The 20,293-nt window shown below is 38.3% G+C and overlaps 1 protein-coding gene across 9 annotated transcripts in view; it reads left to right on the top strand.

Annotated features, from left to right (window-relative positions):
• Window positions 1-20,293, top strand: part of FAM228B (family with sequence similarity 228 member B) — a 45,898-nt gene that overhangs the window by 17,957 nt on the left and 7,648 nt on the right. For 8 of the 9 annotated variants that reach the window (XM_070799062.1, XM_070799061.1, XM_070799069.1 and 5 more), the window contains 6 exons: window positions 5,965-6,033; window positions 7,878-8,069; window positions 8,788-8,868; window positions 14,801-14,888; window positions 15,104-15,260; window positions 19,461-19,565. In XM_070799062.1, the coding sequence (XP_070655163.1) occupies window positions 5,965-6,033; window positions 7,878-8,069; window positions 8,788-8,868; window positions 14,801-14,888; window positions 15,104-15,260; window positions 19,461-19,565 (692 nt within the window). The remainder of the gene's footprint in view (window positions 1-5,964; window positions 6,034-7,877; window positions 8,070-8,787; window positions 8,869-14,800; window positions 14,889-15,103; window positions 15,261-19,460; window positions 19,566-20,293) is intronic. The other variant, XM_070799060.1, reaches the window with a different exon arrangement.

Below are 20,293 nucleotides of genomic sequence, written 5' to 3'. Positions count from 1 at the left end.
ATAGAATTCACATACCATAAAATTCACTACCTTGAAGTGTACAGCTCAGCAGTTTTCAGCATATCCACAGCATTGTATAACCCTTGCTGCTGCTGCTGCTAAGTCGCTTCAGTCGTGTCCAACTCTGTGCAACCCCATAGACGGCAGCCCACGAGGCTCTGCCACCCCTGGGATTCTCCAGGCAAGAACACTGGAGTGGGTTGCCATTTCCTTACCACTATCTAATTACAGAACATTTTCATCACCCCAAAAAGGAAAGTCGTACCCTTTAGCAGTCACTGTCCTTTCCCTTCTCCCCTGTTCTCTGGCAACTGCTAATCTGCTTTCTCTCAGATTTGTCTATTTTGGACCTTGTATACAAATGGAATCATATAGTATGTTGTCCTTTGTGTCTGGCTAGTTTCACTTACCATACTGTTTTCAAGGTTCATCCATGTTGTAGCATCCATCCTTGCTCAAACTCATATACTCCAATATATGGATGCCATCAGTCGATGGGCATTCAGATTTTTTTCTACTTTTTGACTATTATGAATAATGGTGCTATGAACATTTGTATACAAGTTTTTGTGTGAACATATGTTTTCAGTTGTCTTGGGATGTGTAACCTAGGAATGGAATTGCTTAGGTCATACGGTAATTCTGTGTTTAACTTTTTGAGGAATTGCCTGCTTCCCACAGTGACTGTACTATTTTACATTCTCATCAGCAACATATGAAGTTTCCAATTTCTCTATTGTTTAGAGTTCACTGAACCTCTGGTATCAGTGGGTGTATAGTTCTCAACACATTTGGAAAACTCTCAGCCATTCCCTCTTCAAATATTTTTCTATCCTACCCCTCTCCTTTTGGAAAATAAAATTATACTTTTAATCATCTGCTTGAAAGCTACCTCATCTATCCCATAGCCCTCTGATTACCTGTTAATTTTTTTCAGACTTTTCCCTCCTGCGTTTCATTTTGGACAGCTTATGTTCTTATAATTTTGTTTACTAATCTTTACTTTTGGAATAGCAGTCTGCTGTTAAGCTTGTCTGTGTATTTTTCATTTCAGACATTATAGTTTTCATCCTTAAAGTTTGTAGGAGGTCTTTTAAGAACTCTTCACTGTCTCAAAATGTCTGCTGTTTCTTCTAGTTTCCTAAACTTAGTTCAGTTCAGTCGCTCAGTCGTGTCTGACTCTTTACAACCCCATGGACTGCAGCACTCCAGACTTCTTTGTCTATCACCAACTCCCAGAGCTTGCTCAAACTCATGTCCATCAATTCGGTAATGCCATCCAACCATCTCATCCTCTGTTGTCCCATTCTTCTCCTGCCCTCAATCTTTCCCAGGATCAGGGTCTTTTCTAATGAGTCAGTTCTTTGCATCAGGTGGCCAAGTATTGGAGTTTCAGCTTCAGCATCAGTCCTTCCAATGAATATTCAGGACTGATTTCCTTTAGGTTTGACTGGTTTAATCTCCTTAGAGTCCAAGGGACTCTAAGAATCTTCTCCAACACCACAGTTGAAAAGCATTAATTCTTGGAGCTCAGCTTTCTTTATAGTCCAGCTCTCACATCCATAGATAACTACTGGAAAAACCATAGCTTTGACTATACAGACCTTTGTCAGTAAAGTAATGTCTTTGTTTTTTAATATGCTGTCTAGGTCTGTCATAGCTTTTCTTCCAGGGAGCAAGGGTCTTTTAATTTCATGTCTGCAGTCACCATCTGCAGTGATTTTGGAGCCCAGGAAAATAAAGTCTGTCACTGTTTCCATTGTTTCCCCATCTATTTGCCATGAAGTGATGGGACCGGGTGCCATGATCTTCATTTTTTGAATGTTGAGCTTTAAGCCACCTTTTCCACTCTCCTCTTTCACTTCCATCAACAGGCTCTTTAATTCTTCTTCACTTTCTGCCATAAGGGTGGTGTCATCTGCATATCTGAGGTTATTGATATTTCTTCCTGAAATCGTGATTCCAGCTTGTGCTTCATCCAGTTGGGCATTTCACATAATGCTCTCTGCATATAAATTAAATAAGGTGACAATAGGCTTGATGTACTCCTTTCCTAGTTTGAAACCAGTTGGTTCCAATTTGGAGTCAACCTTTTCCAATTTTGAACTTACGAACTATTTTAATGTCTTGGTCTAGTAATTATATTATCTGTGTCATTTCTAAGGTAGTTTTTATTTTTATTTATTTTTTAAAAATTTTATTTTATTTATTTTGAAAGCTTTATTTACTTATTTATTTTTGGCTTCCCTGAGTCCTTGCTGCTCTACCAGGACTTTTTCTAGTTGCGGCAAGTGGAGGCTACTTTTTAGTTGTGGTGCATGGGTTTCTTATTGTGGTGGCTTCTCTTGTTGCAGAGCATGGTCTCTAGGGCCTATGGGCTTTAGTAGTTGTGGGCTATGGGCTTAGTTGCCCTGCAGCAGTGAAATGTTTCCAGACCAGGGATCAACTTGTGTCCCCCGCTTTGCAAGACAGACTCTCAACCACTGGGCCACCGGGGAAGCCCTCTGGGATAGTTTTGATTGATTCTTCTTTTCATTATTAGTCAAATTTTTCTGCCTCTTTGTATGCTTGGTGATTTTTTAAATTGGATACCAGGCATTGTGAATTTTTTGTTGTTGAGTGCTAGATATTTTTTATTTTCAATAAATGCTCTTAGATTTGTTCTGGGATGCAGTTAAGTTACTCAGACACAATCTGTTTTTTTTTTTAATGTCTTGCCACCAAGCTTTGTTAGGTAGAACTGCAGTGGTGTTTCGTGTGTGGCTAGTTTTAACTCTATGCTTTGCATACCATAAAGTTTTTCACTCTGGCTGATTGTTAAGAGGAATAACTCCTGGGATTTGTGACCTCTAGGGATTGTTTCCCTAATCCTTTCAGGTACTTCTTTGCACAGTGTTTCTTTGAGTAGTTTCCCCACATGCTTACAGTGGTCAGGGCTTCCCAGGTGGCTCAGAAGGTAAAGAATTCACCTGCAATCTGGGAGACCTGGGTTCAGTCCCTGGGTTGGGAAGATTCCCTGGAGGAGGGCATGGCAACCCACTACAGTCTTCTTGCCTGGAGAATCCCATGGACAGATGAACCTGGGGGGCTACAGTCCATGAGGTCGCAAAGAGTCAGACACAACTGAGCGACTAAGCACAACACAGCAGCACAGCACAGCATACAGTGTTCAGCATTCACCTGAAGTCTCAAGGGGGACACTCTACAGATCTAATCATCTGCAGATCCCCCAAACTCTTTCTCTGTGGGACTTTCTTCCCTCTGGTACTGTGCTCTATGAACTGTAGCCTTCCCAGACTCCCAATGCCCTTCCTCACTTCAGTCACTTCCTCCTCTCTGCACCACAGTCTGGAAATCCTCTCCAGGCACTAATGAGCTATTTTAGGGTTTACCTTGTTTTCTGTATCTCCGGGGCGACTGTCTTTCATAGCCTGATATCCAGTGTCTTTCACTATATTCATTAAGGTAAGAGGGTAAATCTGTTCCCTACTATTCTGTCTGAAAGTAGTGGTTTTCATCCCAGCCATTGTTTATTTAGAATTCCAGTTATCACCTTGTCCAAGCTTTTGCTGTTGTCTCATAACTCACTGCAACTTTATTCATTTTCCAGTCTTATTTCTGTTTTTCAGACTGGATAAATTCTAATGATTTGAATTCAAGTTCACTGACTCTTTTAAAGTCATCTTCAATCTGCTATTAAGCCATTTAAGTTTTTTTTTTTTTAATTTAAGAACAATATTTTTCACTTGTTTATTTTTCACTCTTTTTCTGCTGACATTTTTCTATTCATTATGAGCATATTTTCCTTTAACTTCTTAAACATAGCTATAATAGTTGACCTAGAATCCTTATCTGCTCATTTCAACATATGCGCCATCTCAGAGTTGATTTCCATTAGATTGTATTTCTTTTTGAAGTATGGGTCACATTTTGCAATTTAGTGATTTTGAACATTATGAATGCTATATTGCAAAGGGTTTGGAATCTGTCATGTTCCTCTGATTAATATTGAACTTTTGTTTTAGCAGACAGTTTACTTGGCTGAACATGAACTCTAAACTTTGTTTCTCCTGCAGTTGGCAGCAAATGAAATCACTGTTTAGTTTTTTTAGCTTTAGCTGGGCTGCCTAGAGTTTTTATTGTGTGCATATGTAGTTCAAGGGTCTACTAGAGATTTGGTCTGCAGAATTTGTGGCGTTCAGTCTATGGCTTTCTCCTTTCAGGCATTTCTCCTTTTACTTTCTTGCTGCTATGGTTGCCCTGAACTCTTGTCTTCTAATTCTGAAATCTGTAAAACTGTGTATCTTTATCTGTATTTGAGCCACCTCCTTTAGCTATGATTGATGCCTGCTATTAGACTGAAATATTTTCCAGCGCTATTCTGTTTTTCCAAGTGTTGACTCCCCTTTAGTTTCTTCCTTCTCTGGCTTAGTCTTCAATGTCTTCAGGTGATTGTTTTAATATATTGGTACTCATCTTGGTTTTGAGAACAGTAGATTTGCTAGAAATAGCAACTCTGTGAGGCAGAAAGGACAAAGAAAATGAATTTGGAGTTAGACACATTTGAGTTTGAATTCTGGGCTCAGTGCAGGATTTTCTAGCCTTCTGGTTACCTCTGGTTACTTCTTGCTTACCTCTGATGAGCCTTAATTTCCTTGTGTGTTAATGGGGAAGGTTAGTTCTTAGATTTTAAGATTTTATTAATCTGTTGTAGAAAATTTCAGGGATTTCCCTGGTGGCTCAGTTGGTAAAGAGCCTGTCTATAATGCAGGAGACCTGGGTTCGATCCCTAGGTTGGGAAGATCCCCTGGAGAAGGAAATGGCAACCCACTCCAGTATTCTTACCTGGAGAATTCCATGGACAGAGGAGCCTGGTGGGCTACAGTCCATGGGGTCACAAAGAGTTGGACACGACTGAGTGACTAACTTTCTTTCTTCTTTCTTTCTGGAAAATACATATAGTGGAACTGAAGACAACTAATTCCAATGACAGGTCATTTGAGAATATTTATTTTGTGTGTGTGTAATTATGAGAGGATTTCAAAGGTCACCCCAAATGTCTCCCACCTTGGGACTCTTTTATTATTAATCATTTTTTCCATTGCAGAAATATTATAGCATAAAATTTGCTCTTTTTAGCCATTAGTAACTGTATAATTTGGTATCTTTAATTACATCCACATGTATGTTAGATATCAGCCTCTTGCATTTTCTGGCAGATGTTTAATTGAGGAAGATTTGTTATGAAAATGGAAAAACTTGATTTTATGAACTACTTCTGGAAGATTGTGTTGGCTTAAAATATTGAGAATGTGGCTTGTTCATAAAAAGTATCAATATTTGATAGCTATAATGACTAGGGTTGTTGTTTATTTGCTAAGTTGTGTCCAACTCTTTTGTGACCACATGGACTGCAGCCTGCAAGGCTCCTCTGTCCATTGGATTTTCCAGGCGAGAATACTGGAGTGGGTTGCCATTTCCTTCTCCAGGAGAAACTTCCCAACCCAGGGATTTAACTCACATCTCCTGGCAGATGTGAGTTCACTCACTACAGGCAGATTCTTTGCCACTGAGCCACCAGGGAAGCCCATAAATGACTAAGTATAATCAAATAAAATTCATAAATGAGTAAATGAATTCCATTAGAGGCCTGATTGTATCATTTATAGGATGTGAAAAAAGATGGGTACCATGTGACTTTGGGCAAGTCATTTGACCATGTTGGGAATCAAAATGTCTGTGATCTGAGTTATTTTTCTTTCCTAGAGTAAAATGTAGCTGAGAGTAGAAAGATTCAAATACTCTTTACAAAGTACTTGATGATATGATTTGAGGTAGAAAAATTGGGATTTACAGAGAACTTCCCAGGGATATATAGGTCACATAAAATATTATTAATCTAGGTAGTATTAATAATTTAATTTTTTAATACTTGATTTTCAAAATTTTATTCTATCATTTTAGGTATTAGCTAAGGAAGATGTTGATACAGCTATTCAATCAATATTATATAGAGAAAATTATATAATTAAGGTAAGAATTGGCTACAAAATGTGTCAGTTAAAAATTAAATTTTGTTTTCCTATTTTAGATGTAGATGTAGTTTTTCTATTTTAGATGTCATTATAAAAATTTTAGAAAATATAGAAAATAATGGAAACACTCCTTAGCCTTTAGGATTGACCTTAAAGAGCTCTGAGGTTGCTTTAATTTACTTCTTCACTTTCTATACTTTGTGGGGATTCTTTTATAGATACCTTATAAAAGTTTCCTCCTCTTCAGTTGTTTCTTCATTTTAGTGGGACCTCTAGGAAACCCTGTCTATTTTTAAGAGCTGTTATTGGAACACACTGATGAATTATTACTCAGGAATACCTAGGTAAGAACAAGGCTTTAACTGTAGCAGGATGGGCTTAATTATAAGACAAGATGAATGTCTATGTGACGTGTACTAAACTCTGGAGTGGGCAGCCTATTTTTGTTTTTAAGAATTTTCTTTGGAGTTGTTTAAAAAGGAAAGGAATTATTCACTGAGAATGGTAGAGATGTGCTATGACCTGAAGTTAGGGAGGGATATTACCTGGAAAAGGTCTCAGGGTTTTTAGTACTTTATTGTTTTCATTTTAAATTTCATGTTGTTGATCCTAGTAATCACATGATTTCATTTGCTAGGTGAAAGGTGTATGAGAAGTTTTGTTGAGAATGATTTAGTTTTATAGCCTGATTTAGGCATTTTCTTTGCAGGGTACTTGCCATTTGTACCAGGTTGTGCTACAGTTTGGCCTTTTCACTCTTGTCTTTTTTTTCCTGGCCACAATGAGCAGCTTATGGGATCTTAGTTCCCTGCCCAGGGACTGGACATGTGCCCCACTACAGAAGAAGTGCAGAGTCTTAACCACTGGATGGCCAGGGCAGTCAAAAATAACTCTGTTCTTTAAGATCTATCCCAAGTGTCTACCAATTTGGAAATCTTTTAAAAATTTTATTGGGACTCTGATGATGGCCCAATGGTTAAGATTCCGTACTCTCAATGCAGGGGACATGGGCTTTATCCCTGGTTGGGGAACTAACTAAGATCCTGCATGCTGCACAGTGTGACCAAAAGAAGAAAAAAGTTGATTATTTTTCTATTGTGGTAAAATACATATAACATAAAATTTGCTTTTTAAACCATTTCTGAATGTATAATTCAGTGACATTAGTTACATTGATATGTTGTACAACTGTCACCATTATCTATTTCTAAAACTTTTTCATCACCCCAAACAAAACTTTGTACTTGTTAAGCAGTAACTCCCCATCCCTTCTTTTGCAAGACTCTGGTGACCTCTGGTTTATTTTCTGTCTCTCTGAGTTTGCCTAATCTAGTTATTTCATATAAGTGGAGTCCTAAACTATTTGTCCTTTTGTGTCTGGCATATTTCAGTTAGTATATTGTTTTTAAGGTTCATCCATGTTGTAGCATGTGTCAGAATTTCACTCCTTCTTATAGTTGTATAATATTCCATTATATGTATATATCACATTTTGTTTATACTTTTATCTGTTGATGAACACTGAAGTTATTGCTACCTCTTGGCTACTGTAATGATGCAGTGAACACTGAGCCCCATGTATCTCTTGGTACATTGTCCCTCCCACCATTGTTTCGTAGATCTGTTTTGTAGTCTGTCTTCCAGGAAGAGCAGGTATATTATCTAATTTATTCATGTGTTCTTTGTTTCCAGTATTGTGTGTGTCACACATTAGAAGCCAATGTAGTGATTTAATTAATGGGTGCTTTTGTGGATTATTCTTATGAATATAAGTTAAATTTAAATTTTGGAACAAGAAAACGTTAAGATAATATATTTGTCTTTCCTATCACTGTTTACCAGGAATTAGATAAGTGTTTAAAACATCACGACTTCCTAAATGCAAGAAGAAAAGAGATATTGTATAAAAGATGGGTTGACCATGTGGCAGATCCTCTCCAGAAGAAAATTATAGAAAAAGTTACTTCATATAAGAAGATTAAAAAAAGGAGACAAGAAGAATTAGATGGTTTTTTAAAATATGTAAATAAAAAGGTACTAAGGATTCATTTGTTATTTTTTTCAGTTGCTCAAAAACTGTAATTATCTTTTTTATTTATAATCATCCAAACAGCCTACCCTTGCCAACTCTGTTTATGTATAATCTATACTCTATCATAGCATACATTATTCTTAAATCCAGGGCATGTGCAAAGGATGGAGGTAAAGGGTTAGATCTGTATTTAAATGTGAACATTAGAATCATTTTTCTTTTTTTTTCTGTATGTAATTGTTAATTTTATATACCAGTTAAAAAATTTGGAGTCTATGTTCAAGATATGTGTTTTTTTTTTTTTTTTTTTAATTCTGGAGCTTGATTATTTACAAGGCTATAAAATATTTCTGTTTTTCTGGCATTTAAAAGAGAGCTGAGATGTTTGACTAGTGAGTATCTAAAAACAAATTCCTAAATCTTTTAGTGTTCTAATACCTTTTATTAAAATCTTGCAAATTTTAATTAGATTCCTTCTATCACTATGATATTTATTACTTAGATACATTATTATATTTATTGTATAATTATACATTATAATGTATAATTATACATTATTATTACTTACATAAATCCAGTTTGGTCTTCCCATTCCATTTGCATTTGTCATTGATACCATTTTAAAGCATAACAGTGGAACTGTGTATTTGACTCTTGAATCTTGTTATGTTCAAAATTAATCGTGCACCTCTTATTCTTATGTGTGGTTCCTTCCTACAGGGAAATGCATTTATAGAGCATTATGATCCGAAAGAGTATGATCCTTTTTACATGAACAGAGAGAACCCGAATTTTCTGAAGGTAGATTTCTAATTTTAACTTTGGCATTATGTGGTTTATGTTTTTGAACAGTCTTAATATGTAAGTAGTCCTTCAGTGATTCCCTGTGAATGCTGTAACATCTTAATCATGTCCCATCTCCACAGCTTTGATTATATGGACCTTTGTCAGCAAAGTGATGTCTCTGCTTTTTAATATGCTGTCTAGGTTTGCCACAGCTTTTCTTCTAAGAAGCAAGTGTCTTAATTTCATGGCTGCAGTCACCATCCTCAGTGATTTTGGAGCCCAAGAAAATAAAATCTGTCATTGTCTCTTCTTTTTCCCCGTCTATTTGCTATAAAGTGATGGGACTGGATGCCATGACCTTAGTTTTTTTGTATGTTGAGTTTTAAGCCAGCTTTTTCACTTTCCTCTTACACCCTCATCAAGAGGCTCTTTAGTTCCTCTTCGCTTTCTGCCATTAGAGTAGTATTGTCTTCATATCTGAGGTTGTTGATATTTCTCCTGGCAATCTTGATTCCAGCTTGTGATTCATCCAGCCTGGCATTTCACATGATGTACTCTGCATCAGTTCAGTTCAGTCAGTTGCTCAGTCGTGTCCAACTCTTCGCAACCCCATGGACCACAGCACGCCAGGCCTCCTTGTCCATCACCAACTCCTGGAGTCTACTCAAACTCATGTCCATTGGGTCGGTGATGCCATCCAACCATCTCATCTCTGTCATCCCCTTCTCCTCCTGCCTTCAGTCTTTTCCAGCATCAGGGGCTTTTCAAATGAGTCAGCTGTTTGCATCAGGTGGCCAAAGTATTGTAGTTTCAGCTTCAACATCAGTCCTTCCAATGAACACTCAGGACTGATCTCCATTAGGATGGACTGGTTGGATCTCCTTGCAGTCCAAGGGACTCTCAAGAGTCTTCTCCAACACCACAGTTCAAAAGTATCAACTCATTAGCGTTCAGCTTTCTTTATAGTCCAACTCTCACATCCATACATGACTAATGGAAAAACCATAGCCTTGACGAGACAGACCTTTGTTGGTAAAGTAATGTCTCTGCCTTTTAATATGCTGTCTAGGTTGGTCATAACAGAAGCTAAATAAACAAGGTTACAATATATAACCTTGTTGTACTCCTTTCCCAATTTTGAACCAGTCCATTGTTCCATGTCGAGTTCTAACTGTTGCTTCTTGACCCACGTACAGGTTTCTCAGGAGATAGGTTAGGTAGTCTGGTATTCCCATCTCTTTAAGAAGTTTCCAGTTTGTTGTGATCCACACAGTCAAAGGCATTAGCGTAGTCAATGAAGCAGGAGTAGATGTTTTTCTAGAATTCCCTTGCTTTCTCTGTGGTCCAGTGAATGTTGGCAATTTGATCTCTGGTTCCTCTGCCTTTTCTAAACCCTGCTTGTATATCTGGAAGTTCTTGGTTCATGTACCACTGAAGCCTAGCTTGAAGGATTTTTAGCATAACCTTACTAGCATGTGAAATGAGCACAATTGTGTACTAGTTTGTACATTCTTTGATACTTCTCTTCTTTGGGATTGGAATGAAAACTAACCTTTTCTAGTCCTGTGGCCACTGCTGAGTTTTCCAAATTTGCTAACACATTGAGTGCAGCACTTTAACAGAATTATCTTTTAGGATTTCAAATAGCTCAACTGGAATTCCATCACCTCCACTAGACTTGTCTGTAGTAATCTTCCTACGGCCCACTTGACTTCACACTCTAGGATGTCAGGCTCTAGGTGAGTGACCGCACCATCATGGTTATCTGGGTCATTAAGACCTTTTTTTTGTAGAGTTCTATGTATTCTTGCCACCTCTTTTTAATCTCTTCTTCTGTTAGATCTTTACCATTTCTCTTCTTTATCATGCCCGTCCTTGCATGAAATGTTCCCTTGATATCTCCAGTTTTCTTGAAGAGACCTCTAGCCTTTCCCATTCTGTTGTTTTCCTCTACTTCTTTGCACTGTCCATTTAAGTAAGCCTTCTTATCTCTCCTTGCTATTCTCTGAAACTCTGCATTCAGTTGGGTGTATCTTTCCCTTTCTCCCTTGCCTTTCACTTCTCTTCTTTGCTCAGCTATTTGTAAAGCATCCTCAGACAACCACTTCCTATTTTTGCATTCCAATCCCCTATGATGAAAAGGACATCTTTTTTTTGGTATTAGTTCTATAAGGTCTTGTAGGTCTTCATAGAACCAATCAACTTCAGCTTCTTTGACATCAGTGGTTGGGGCATAGAACCAATTAACTTCAGCTTCTTTGACATCAGTGGTTGGGGCATAGACTTGGACTACTGTGATGTTGAATGGCTTGCCTTGGAAACGAACTGAAATCATTCTGTCATTTTTCAGATTGCACCCAAGTATTCCTTTTTGGACTCTATTGTTGACTGTGAGGACTACTCCATTTCTTCTAAGGGATTCTTGTTGACATTAGTAGATATAATGGTCATCTGAATTAAGTTTGCCCATTGATTCCTAAGATGTGGATATTCACTCTTGTCATCTCCTGCTTGACCACATCCAATTTACTTTGATTCATCAGACCTAACATTCCAGGTTCCTATGCAATATTGTTCTTTACAGCATCAGACTTTACTTTCACCACCAGACACATCTGCAACCCAGCGTTGTTTCCACTTTGGCCCAGCTGTTTCATTCTTTCTGGAGCTATTAGTAATTACCCTCTGTTCTTCCTTAGTAGCATATTGGACACCTTCCAACCTGGGGGGCTTATCTTCTGGTGTCATATCTTTTTGCCTTTTCATACTGTTCATGGGGTTCTTGTTGCAAGAATACTGCGGTGGTTTGCCATTCCCTCCTCCAGTGGACCACGTTTTGTCAGAACTCTCCACTATGACTGGTCCATCTTAGGTGGCCCTGCACAGCATGGCTCGTAGCTTCAGTGAGTTATGCAAGCCCCTTCGCCACAACAAGGCTGTGATCTGTCCAGAAGGTTGCACAGCTGTCAATACCAGAGTACAAGTGTATTTCTAAACTCATACACAATTTTGCTATACCATCTTTTTTTTTTTTTTTAATATTCCTTATTTTGAACCTCTGGATTGTTTTTGACCTATTGCTGTTATAAACAACGGTATGATGAACATCCCTTTAACTATTTATTTCTTGATTTTTTCCTTAGGATAAGGTGCTGGTAGTAGAATTGCTGAGTTAAAAGTTATATGTGATTTTGATTCATATCATGAAATTGTCCTCCAGAATGGTTACATAATTTGCACCCCCTCCAAAGAATTTGGGCTTCCCTGGTGACTTAGTCGGTAAAGAGTCTGCCTGCAATGTGGGAGACTTGGGTTCAATCCCTGGGTCAGGATGATCCCCTGGAGAAAGCAATGGAAACCCACTCCAGTATGAGTTCCATGGACAGAGGAGCCTGGTGGGCTACAGTCCATGGGGTCACAAACAGTCAGACACAGCTGAGTGACTAACACTTCCAGAGAATCTAGTTTTTTCACAGTTTTGCTAGTAGTGGATATCGTTAAACAAAATAAGACAAAAAGCTTACCTTGAATCATAGACATGCCCTGCTGGCATTTGCAGGGCAAAGCAGATCTTTAAATTGTTGCCCAAATTGGGGTATATATAGATGCTACTGTCTATAGGTCAGAGTTAAATTGTGAATTTAGAGGTAGATCCTTAGACATATTAACTAGTAACATAGCTAGTAAGGGTGAGAATTGGGATTTGAAACCGGATCTTCCTGATACCAAAATTTCCTTTTGTTCTTTCACCATGATGACTTTCTAAATGAAGCCGATAGGTGACCTCTTAAGATAAGCTGATCAATTTGAGGTTATATCAGCAGTTCTCAAAGTGATGTACAAGAACTTTGATAGCCCTGAAACCATTTTAGGGGGTCCATTAGGCCAAAACTTTTCATAATAGTGCTAAATATTACCAGCTTTTTTTCATTATGTTGATATTTGCACTGATGGTGCAAAAACAGCATTGGGTAAAACAGCTAGTACCTTAGAACTACTTAAGTTGGTGTCATAAATTAAACTAGTAGTCATATTCTTCACTGTCATGCACTCACAGTAAAAAAACAATTCAGTTTCACTTAAGAATGTCCTTGATCAAACAGTAAACATTATTAATTTTATTAAGTCTTGGAGGGAATGATGCTGAAGCTGAAACTCCAGTACTTTGGCCACCTCATGCGAAGAGTTGACTCATTGGAAAAGACTCTGATGCTGGGAGGGATTGGGGGCAGGAGGAGAAGGGGACGACAGAGGATGAGATGGCTGGAGGGCATCACGGACTTGATGGACGTGAGTCTGAGTGAACTCCGGGAGTTTGTGATGGACAGGGAGGCCTGGCGTGCTGCGATTCATGGGGTCGCAGAGTCGGACACAACTGAGCGACTGAACTGAACTGAATTGAGCTGAAGTCTTACCCCCACTTTTTTAAAATTGAAGTTCAGTTGGTTTACAATGTTATATATTAGTTCCTGGTATTTAGCAGTGATTTATATATGTTTTTATGGCACCCCACTCCAGTACTCTTGCCTGGAAAATCCCATGGACAGAGGAGCCTGGAAGGCTGCAGTCCGTGGGGTCGCTGAGGGTCGGACACGACTGAGCGACTTCACTTTCACTTATATATATATATATATATATATATATATTCTTTTTCAGATTCTTTTCCATTATAGTTTATTACAAGATACTGAATATAGTTCCCTTTGCTGTGTAGCACAACCCTGTTGTTTATCTGTTTTTTATCTAGCAGTTTATATCTGCTAATCCCAAACTCCTGATTTATCCCTCCTCACCTCAGATCTTGGCCTTTTTAATACTCTGTGTGATGAAATGGGAAGTATGCAAAGAATACTTCTGTGTGTTGAAATACAGTATGATTGTTTAAATTATGAGCTGAACTGGCTGATTTTGTTTTTCATGGAACATCACTTTTACTTATGCATGCGTGCGTGCGTGCTAAGTCGCTTCAGTCGTGTCTGACTCTGTGCGACCCCATAGACAGCAGCCCACCAGGCTCCTCTGCCCCTGGGATTCTCTAGGCGAGAGTACTGGAGTGGGTTGCCATTTCCTTCTCCAATGCAGGAAAGTGAAAAGTGAAAGTAAAGTCGCTCAGTCCTGTCCGACTCTTAGTGACACCATGGACTGCAGCCTACCAGGCTCCTCCGTCCATGGGATTTTCCAGGCAAGAGTACTGGAGTGGGGTGCCATTGCCTTCTCCACTTTTACTTATAGACTTTGGTTATTAAGTCTTGGATATTTGGCAGACATTTTCTAGAAAATTACTGAAGTGAGTCTACTGCTTTAAGAGAAACAACTGATGATATTTGTTGCCAATGATAAAATGTGAGCTTTCAAAAATTTGAATTTTTGAAAAATCATACTATCATCAGTGTGACAGTGTCCCAGTACTCAAAGACTTTACTGATACATTGGTAATGATATTAATGAATGTGATTATTATATAATGAAATGTATTAACATTTGGAAGACCTCATATAACTCAGTGATCTAATTTTTTCTAAATCACCAGTTAATGATATGGATAAAAGATCCATTCAGAGTTCAAGATAGGTCAATGAATTTTAATGTAGCAAAGTTTGAATAACTCATTGATATGGTTTCAGATTCCACATCATCACTAACCTTTAAGAAAATGCCACTTGTGGATTTTGGGTATAATATCTAAAAGAATATCCACAATAATCTGAAAAGGCTATTAAAACAAGAGCTTACCATGCTTCTTTGGCTGGAAAGCCTTGCTTGGAGGTGTATTGGAGTGCCCTCATCTCTTTGTAATGTGTTACATACATATATATAATAATTAGAATGCCATTTGTTTGTAGATACTGTAATCTTGATTCTTCTGGCATAAGAGCCATACATGGATGTGTAGAATAGACCAAAAAAGACCTGCAACCCAGTCCTCAAAGAACTGTTTTTCTTATAGGTTACCATCCCACCATTTCGTGACCCTTTGAAAAAGGCACAATATGACAAAGATGATGGGAAAAGAATTCTTCTTCAGTGTGAGACTGGTACTTAGTTTCTAATTGTTATGTGGTTTGGAGAAGGAAACAGCAACCCACTCCAGTATTCATGCCTGGAAAATCCCATGGACCGAGGAGCCTGGTGGGCTACAATCCATGGGGTCGCAGAGTCAGACACGACTGAGCGACTTCTGTGTTCATAACCCAAGAGCAATGGCAGTTGCATTTAAGAGTGCTAATTTTAGGTTTTAATTGTCCTACAGGCAAAATATATACAATGAAAGAATTTAAAGAGGTTGAGAAGGCCAAACTGCATTCCAGATTCCCAGGAATTTCTAATTCAAGGCATTTAATGACTCCAAATGAGTGGATTAGACTGCCTCCAAACTACATAGAAAGTGAATTTTGTAAAAGGAGCAGGTAATGATTAATATAGTAGAAATTAAGGAACCTTTTAGAATTTGAAGACTTTCTTGACACAGTGATATAAATTTTGTCATAATTATGATTTCTTTAAAATATTTTTCTTTTTAAAAAAATTTTTATTGGAATATATTTGACTTACAATATTGTGTTGGTTTCAGGTATACAGGAAAGTGGATCATTTACACATATACATATGTTCACTTTTTTTAGATTCTTTTCCCATATAGGCCATTACAGAGTATTCAGCAGAATTTCCTGTGCCATATAGTAGGTTATTAGTTATCTGTTTTATATGTATAGTAGTGTGTATGTGTCAATCCCAGTTTTCCAATGTATCCCTCTCCCCCTTATCCCCTAGTAGCCATACGTTTGTTTTCTACATCTATGACTCTACTTTTTAATTTTAAAATTTATTTATTTATGGCTGCATTGGGTCTTTGTTGCTGCACACGGGCTTTCTCTAGCTGCAGTGTGCTTCTCATTGCAGTGGCTTCTCTTGTTGCAGAGCACAGGCTCTAGGGCTTCAGTAGCTGTGATGCATGGGTGTAGTTGCCCCATGGCATGTGGAATCTTCCTGGACCAGGGATCAAACCCATGTCCCCTGCACTGGCAGGCAGATTCCTAACCAGTGGACCACCAGGAAAGTCCAGTAATTTCTTTGGCTATAGTTTCCTGTTTTCTAATTCTTTTTTTACTGTGTGGAATATTAAAATTTTAATTTCTTAAAATTTTCTCCCCCCACTCCATATGCTTATTCATTCCTAATGGACTCTTACTGTTTTATCTTGGTGATTGGATTATTAGTTTCTTTAAATATTTTATATATTGCTATTCTGCATTCTATATTTAATAATTCCAAATTCTGTATTTCTTGAGGATGCTGAATCTTTTCCCCCGCTGACTCTCAATTATAATGGTTTTCTTTCTCATATGCTTAGTGAATTTTATTTTTGAGTTAATTTTATCTTGAGTGTCCTATTGGCCTAAATTGGGGAAACTTCTACACAGAGGATTTGCTTCTGTTTCTTCCTTTGCTGGTAGCTGGGATGCTATCAACCTGGGCCTAGTTAGCTCTCTTCAAAGGTCTGGGCTCAGTGTGGTGTCTCTCAAGTGTAGTGTCCCCACCTTACAGCTGGCCCAGACGGCTCAATATTCCGTTAGCTCTGTTGTTTCCATCTGTCCTCAGGGGTCATTATCTGTTATTCCACATGCCCCTGCTGCCCACCGTTATGGCCCTAGCTTCCCATACCTCTAGCCTGTGCTACATTTGTGTGTGAATGTGTGTGTGTTTTTCAAGACCCTTCTTTTTTTTGTGAGACTAGTGACACCTCAAAGGGTACATTTTATCCAAGGTCTAGTTGTTTACAGTAAGTAGATTCCCTCAAAGCACTGAATTTCAAATTGTGAATTTCAAAATATATAGTGACGGTCTGTAAAGACTTTCCAAAGTATACATAGGCACGGGCAATTTTAAGAGACTCGGCTTCCAGATTCATAAGTCTGTAGGTACTCTTCCCAAAAGGTGATCTGCCTGAGAACAAGCCTGCATCGATATTACTTATCCCACTTTTTAAAAGAAAAGCATACTTTTCAACCTATGTGTAAAAATTTTAAGATATCGAATGAAGGAGCAAATAAAAATAGTGGCTTTTTAGAGACTTTACTGATGAAGCAGGAAAACTTAACCCACAGGCCTTTCATATATATTTTATTTTACTTTAACTAATTCATTGATTTAAAGGCATGCTATAGAACTGGGGTACTTGTCTGTGTTGGGTTGCTTTGAATTTGGATGGTTGAAGCTATATAATTTAGTGATGCTTCTTTTAAAGTATAACTGAAATGTTTTTTGGTACAGCCAGAATTTCAAAATATATTAGCTATAATTCTCTTATAACAGTTTTATGTGATTGCTTAAGATTTGGTGTGCCTTATTCAATATGGTGGTTAAAATCTATTTTATCAAACAATATCTTAAAATTTTCATTGCTAGTAAGGCCCACACTCATTTTATCCTAATGAATATTTGACTTTTAAGGGACAGTTGATATTTTTAAAATCTGTTAACAAGAAACAAACTTATTTAAACTTACAATGAAAAATTGTAGGTGTCAGCTTTAAAATATCCGAGGGGTTATGTGGTTTTTCAAAACTCTTTTAGGAGTGTATAAACAAAACTGCTTAAAGATCACTGCTTTAGAGCAAGCTTCTAGTCAGCCATTATTATATATATTTTTGTTCATATATATATGTGTGTCTATTACACATACATGGTGGCTCAGAGGGTAAAGCGTCTGCCTGCAACGCAGGAGACCTGGGTTTGATCCCTGGGTCAGGAAGATCCCCTGGAGAAGGAAATGGCAACCCACTCCAGTACTCTTGCCTGGAAAATCCCATAGACAGAGAAGCCTGGAAGATTACAGTCCGTGGGATCGCAAAGAATCAGACATGACTGAGTGACTTCACTTCACTTCACTTCACACATACATGTACTATAAATTCCTTGAGGATAGTAATTGAGTGAGCCAAAATCAGTGTTTGTTTCATAGACTGATGAAGTAATGTTTGGATATGGTGAACAGGGAGGAGGGGAGCTCAAGGAAGACTCTGATGTATAAAACAGGCCACTGGGAGGATGGAGGTGCTATCAGCATAAGATGGAATATAGGAGGAGCAGATTCAGAAGTGCAGTTGATGAATTTAGTTTTGTTTATTCTGAATTTTATACCCTTGTGGTCCTTTCAGATAAAGATGTATTACAGGTTGTTGGAAAAGTGAGACTACAGCTCAAGAGAGAAGGGGATTTGAGGCTGGATTATTAAAAGAGTTATTCACTTTGGAATGAGAAAGGATAAGAATGGATTAGATAGGCTGAGGACAGAATACTGGGAAAAAGAAAAATACTGAGATGAAAGGCTGTGCAATAAAATTTGGGAGATGGGAAGAAGAAAAGGAGACAGAAGCAGCAGTCTGTGGTTTGCCACAGATGTCAGGAGAGGAAAAAGTGACAAGAAGGATCACTCTATGCCAGATACTCTGGAGTGTAGCGAACTGAGAGGAAGCCATGGGATTTGTTGACTAAGGACATTCCTGCCCATACTTAGTTTGCTCTGAGCAAAAGCAGAGGTAGTTGAGAAGGTCTTATCCGATAATACCCTTCTCATCCAGCCTTTTCATTATCGTTTGGTTCCCTTAGTATTTACTCTTATCTCAAGTTCTTCTCAAGGATAGCCTTGCCTAAGAAAGTTCCTGGGGACAAATGAGCCACTGCATTAGCCCTTCTCAGACATATTAACACAGGAAACCCTTTTGTCCTCTTGTGAGTAATGCTTTATGCTTGCAATTTCTTTTACTCAAAACATATTTCAAAGTCCACACTCTCTAGGAAGGTTCATTCTGACGAAGTCAGCATCAGACTGATCCTTTCCATTAATTCTTTGTGTGGCTATTTGCAAGCTGGGGGTACTGGGTATGTTAGTTGGGATAATGGCTCTTGATTTTAGACAACTGAATCTCCCCCTCCCCCAGAAAAGGATTGATTCATTGGGGACTTATGCCACTCACAAAATCACTGGGAAGTTGTAAGAAACAGGGCTCAAATTTCAGAAACAACTCCCCAAATCACAGTGTAGAACTGACTGACCAAGGGGTATGTTGTTTCTGCTGTGTCAGAGAATGGCAGAACCAGGAAGCTGCTGCTCCAGTTGTTGGCCTAGAACCCCACCAGCTCTGCTGTAATCTGTGCCAGAAGTGGATGCTCCTCACAGGGCTGGTATCATCCTTCCAATCAGTCTTGAGCTGAGGCAAGATGGGAGGGCTCTAAGTCACCTGCCTGCCACCTTATGGCAAAGAAACTGAGAAATGGGGTGTTTGAGTTCTTTCTTAGGAAAAGCATTTTACATTTATGCTTGTAAATGACACAATCTCTGTAACTTCTTTTTAAACTTAGAGTATAAGCTCCAGGATATAAGGAGTACTTTAAACTTGCCTACCTGATTCTAGGTCCTCAGTAAATAGTAAACCAATCTCTATCATAGTTTCAGCAACTCTTAAATACCCAAGAATGCACACCAGTTTGAAATAATGGTATTTTGGACAGTATACATAGTGGTCAATATATAACAATAATTTCTCTATAAATGCAAGCTAGTATTGTTTTCTGAATATCCTCTCACACATGTTATCTTGTTAAAGGTTAAAAATAAAAGTGAATTTTAATGAAAGCAGTTTTGACTTGAAACCCTCTGCAAGAACTCCTCATCCGGAATTCCAAAAAGAAGATAAAGCAGTTCATTATAAGTAAGTCTGCTCTTTCTTGGCTTTGTTCTTCTTTCATTTGACATGCTTGACTGCCACCACCTGCCATCATTTTAAGTTACTGGAGTCAGTCCTGAGGAATATAGCAGACTCTTGTAGCCAGACATCAGACATTTACCACCACTGTGTCTGGGTGAGATGGCAACTTTGCTCAGCTTTTTCTGGTTTTAAAGAACAAACAGCTGACATGTTCAGAACTAACAAGCACAGATACAGAAAAAACTTGTTAACAACTCATATTAAAGTTAAAATTAGGAGATTTTTAATTGAATTGGAATGGTAAAAATGAAATTTTGGACTAGTTCTGGTAGGTAGTAACTGTTACAATATTGTACCCAGCTGTTAGTCCATGGGGTCGCTAAGAGTCGGACACAACTGAGCAACTTCACTTTCACTTTCCACTTTCATGCATTGGAGAAGGAAATGGCAACCCACTCCAGTGTTCCTGCCTGGAGAATCCCATGGACGGAGAAGCCTGGTAGGCTGCAGTCCATGGGGCTGCACAGAGTCGGACACGACTGAAGCGACTAAGCAGCAGTGTTAGAGTTGGGAATGGAAAGTGACTGTAAGTGAGGGTGAGGTTTTGGACTGACAAAAATGTTCTAAAATTAGACTGTGGTGGTGGTTACACATCTCTGTAAATATAGGAAAATCATTTATCTGAACACATAAAATGGATGAATTTTATGGTGCTAAATTATATCTCAGTA

This window comes from Bos indicus, chromosome 11 (assembly GCF_029378745.1).
Source record: "Bos indicus isolate NIAB-ARS_2022 breed Sahiwal x Tharparkar chromosome 11, NIAB-ARS_B.indTharparkar_mat_pri_1.0, whole genome shotgun sequence".
Classification (NCBI taxonomy): Eukaryota; Metazoa; Chordata; class Mammalia; order Artiodactyla; family Bovidae; genus Bos; species Bos indicus.
This window is presented reverse-complemented; position numbering and strand designations above follow the sequence as displayed.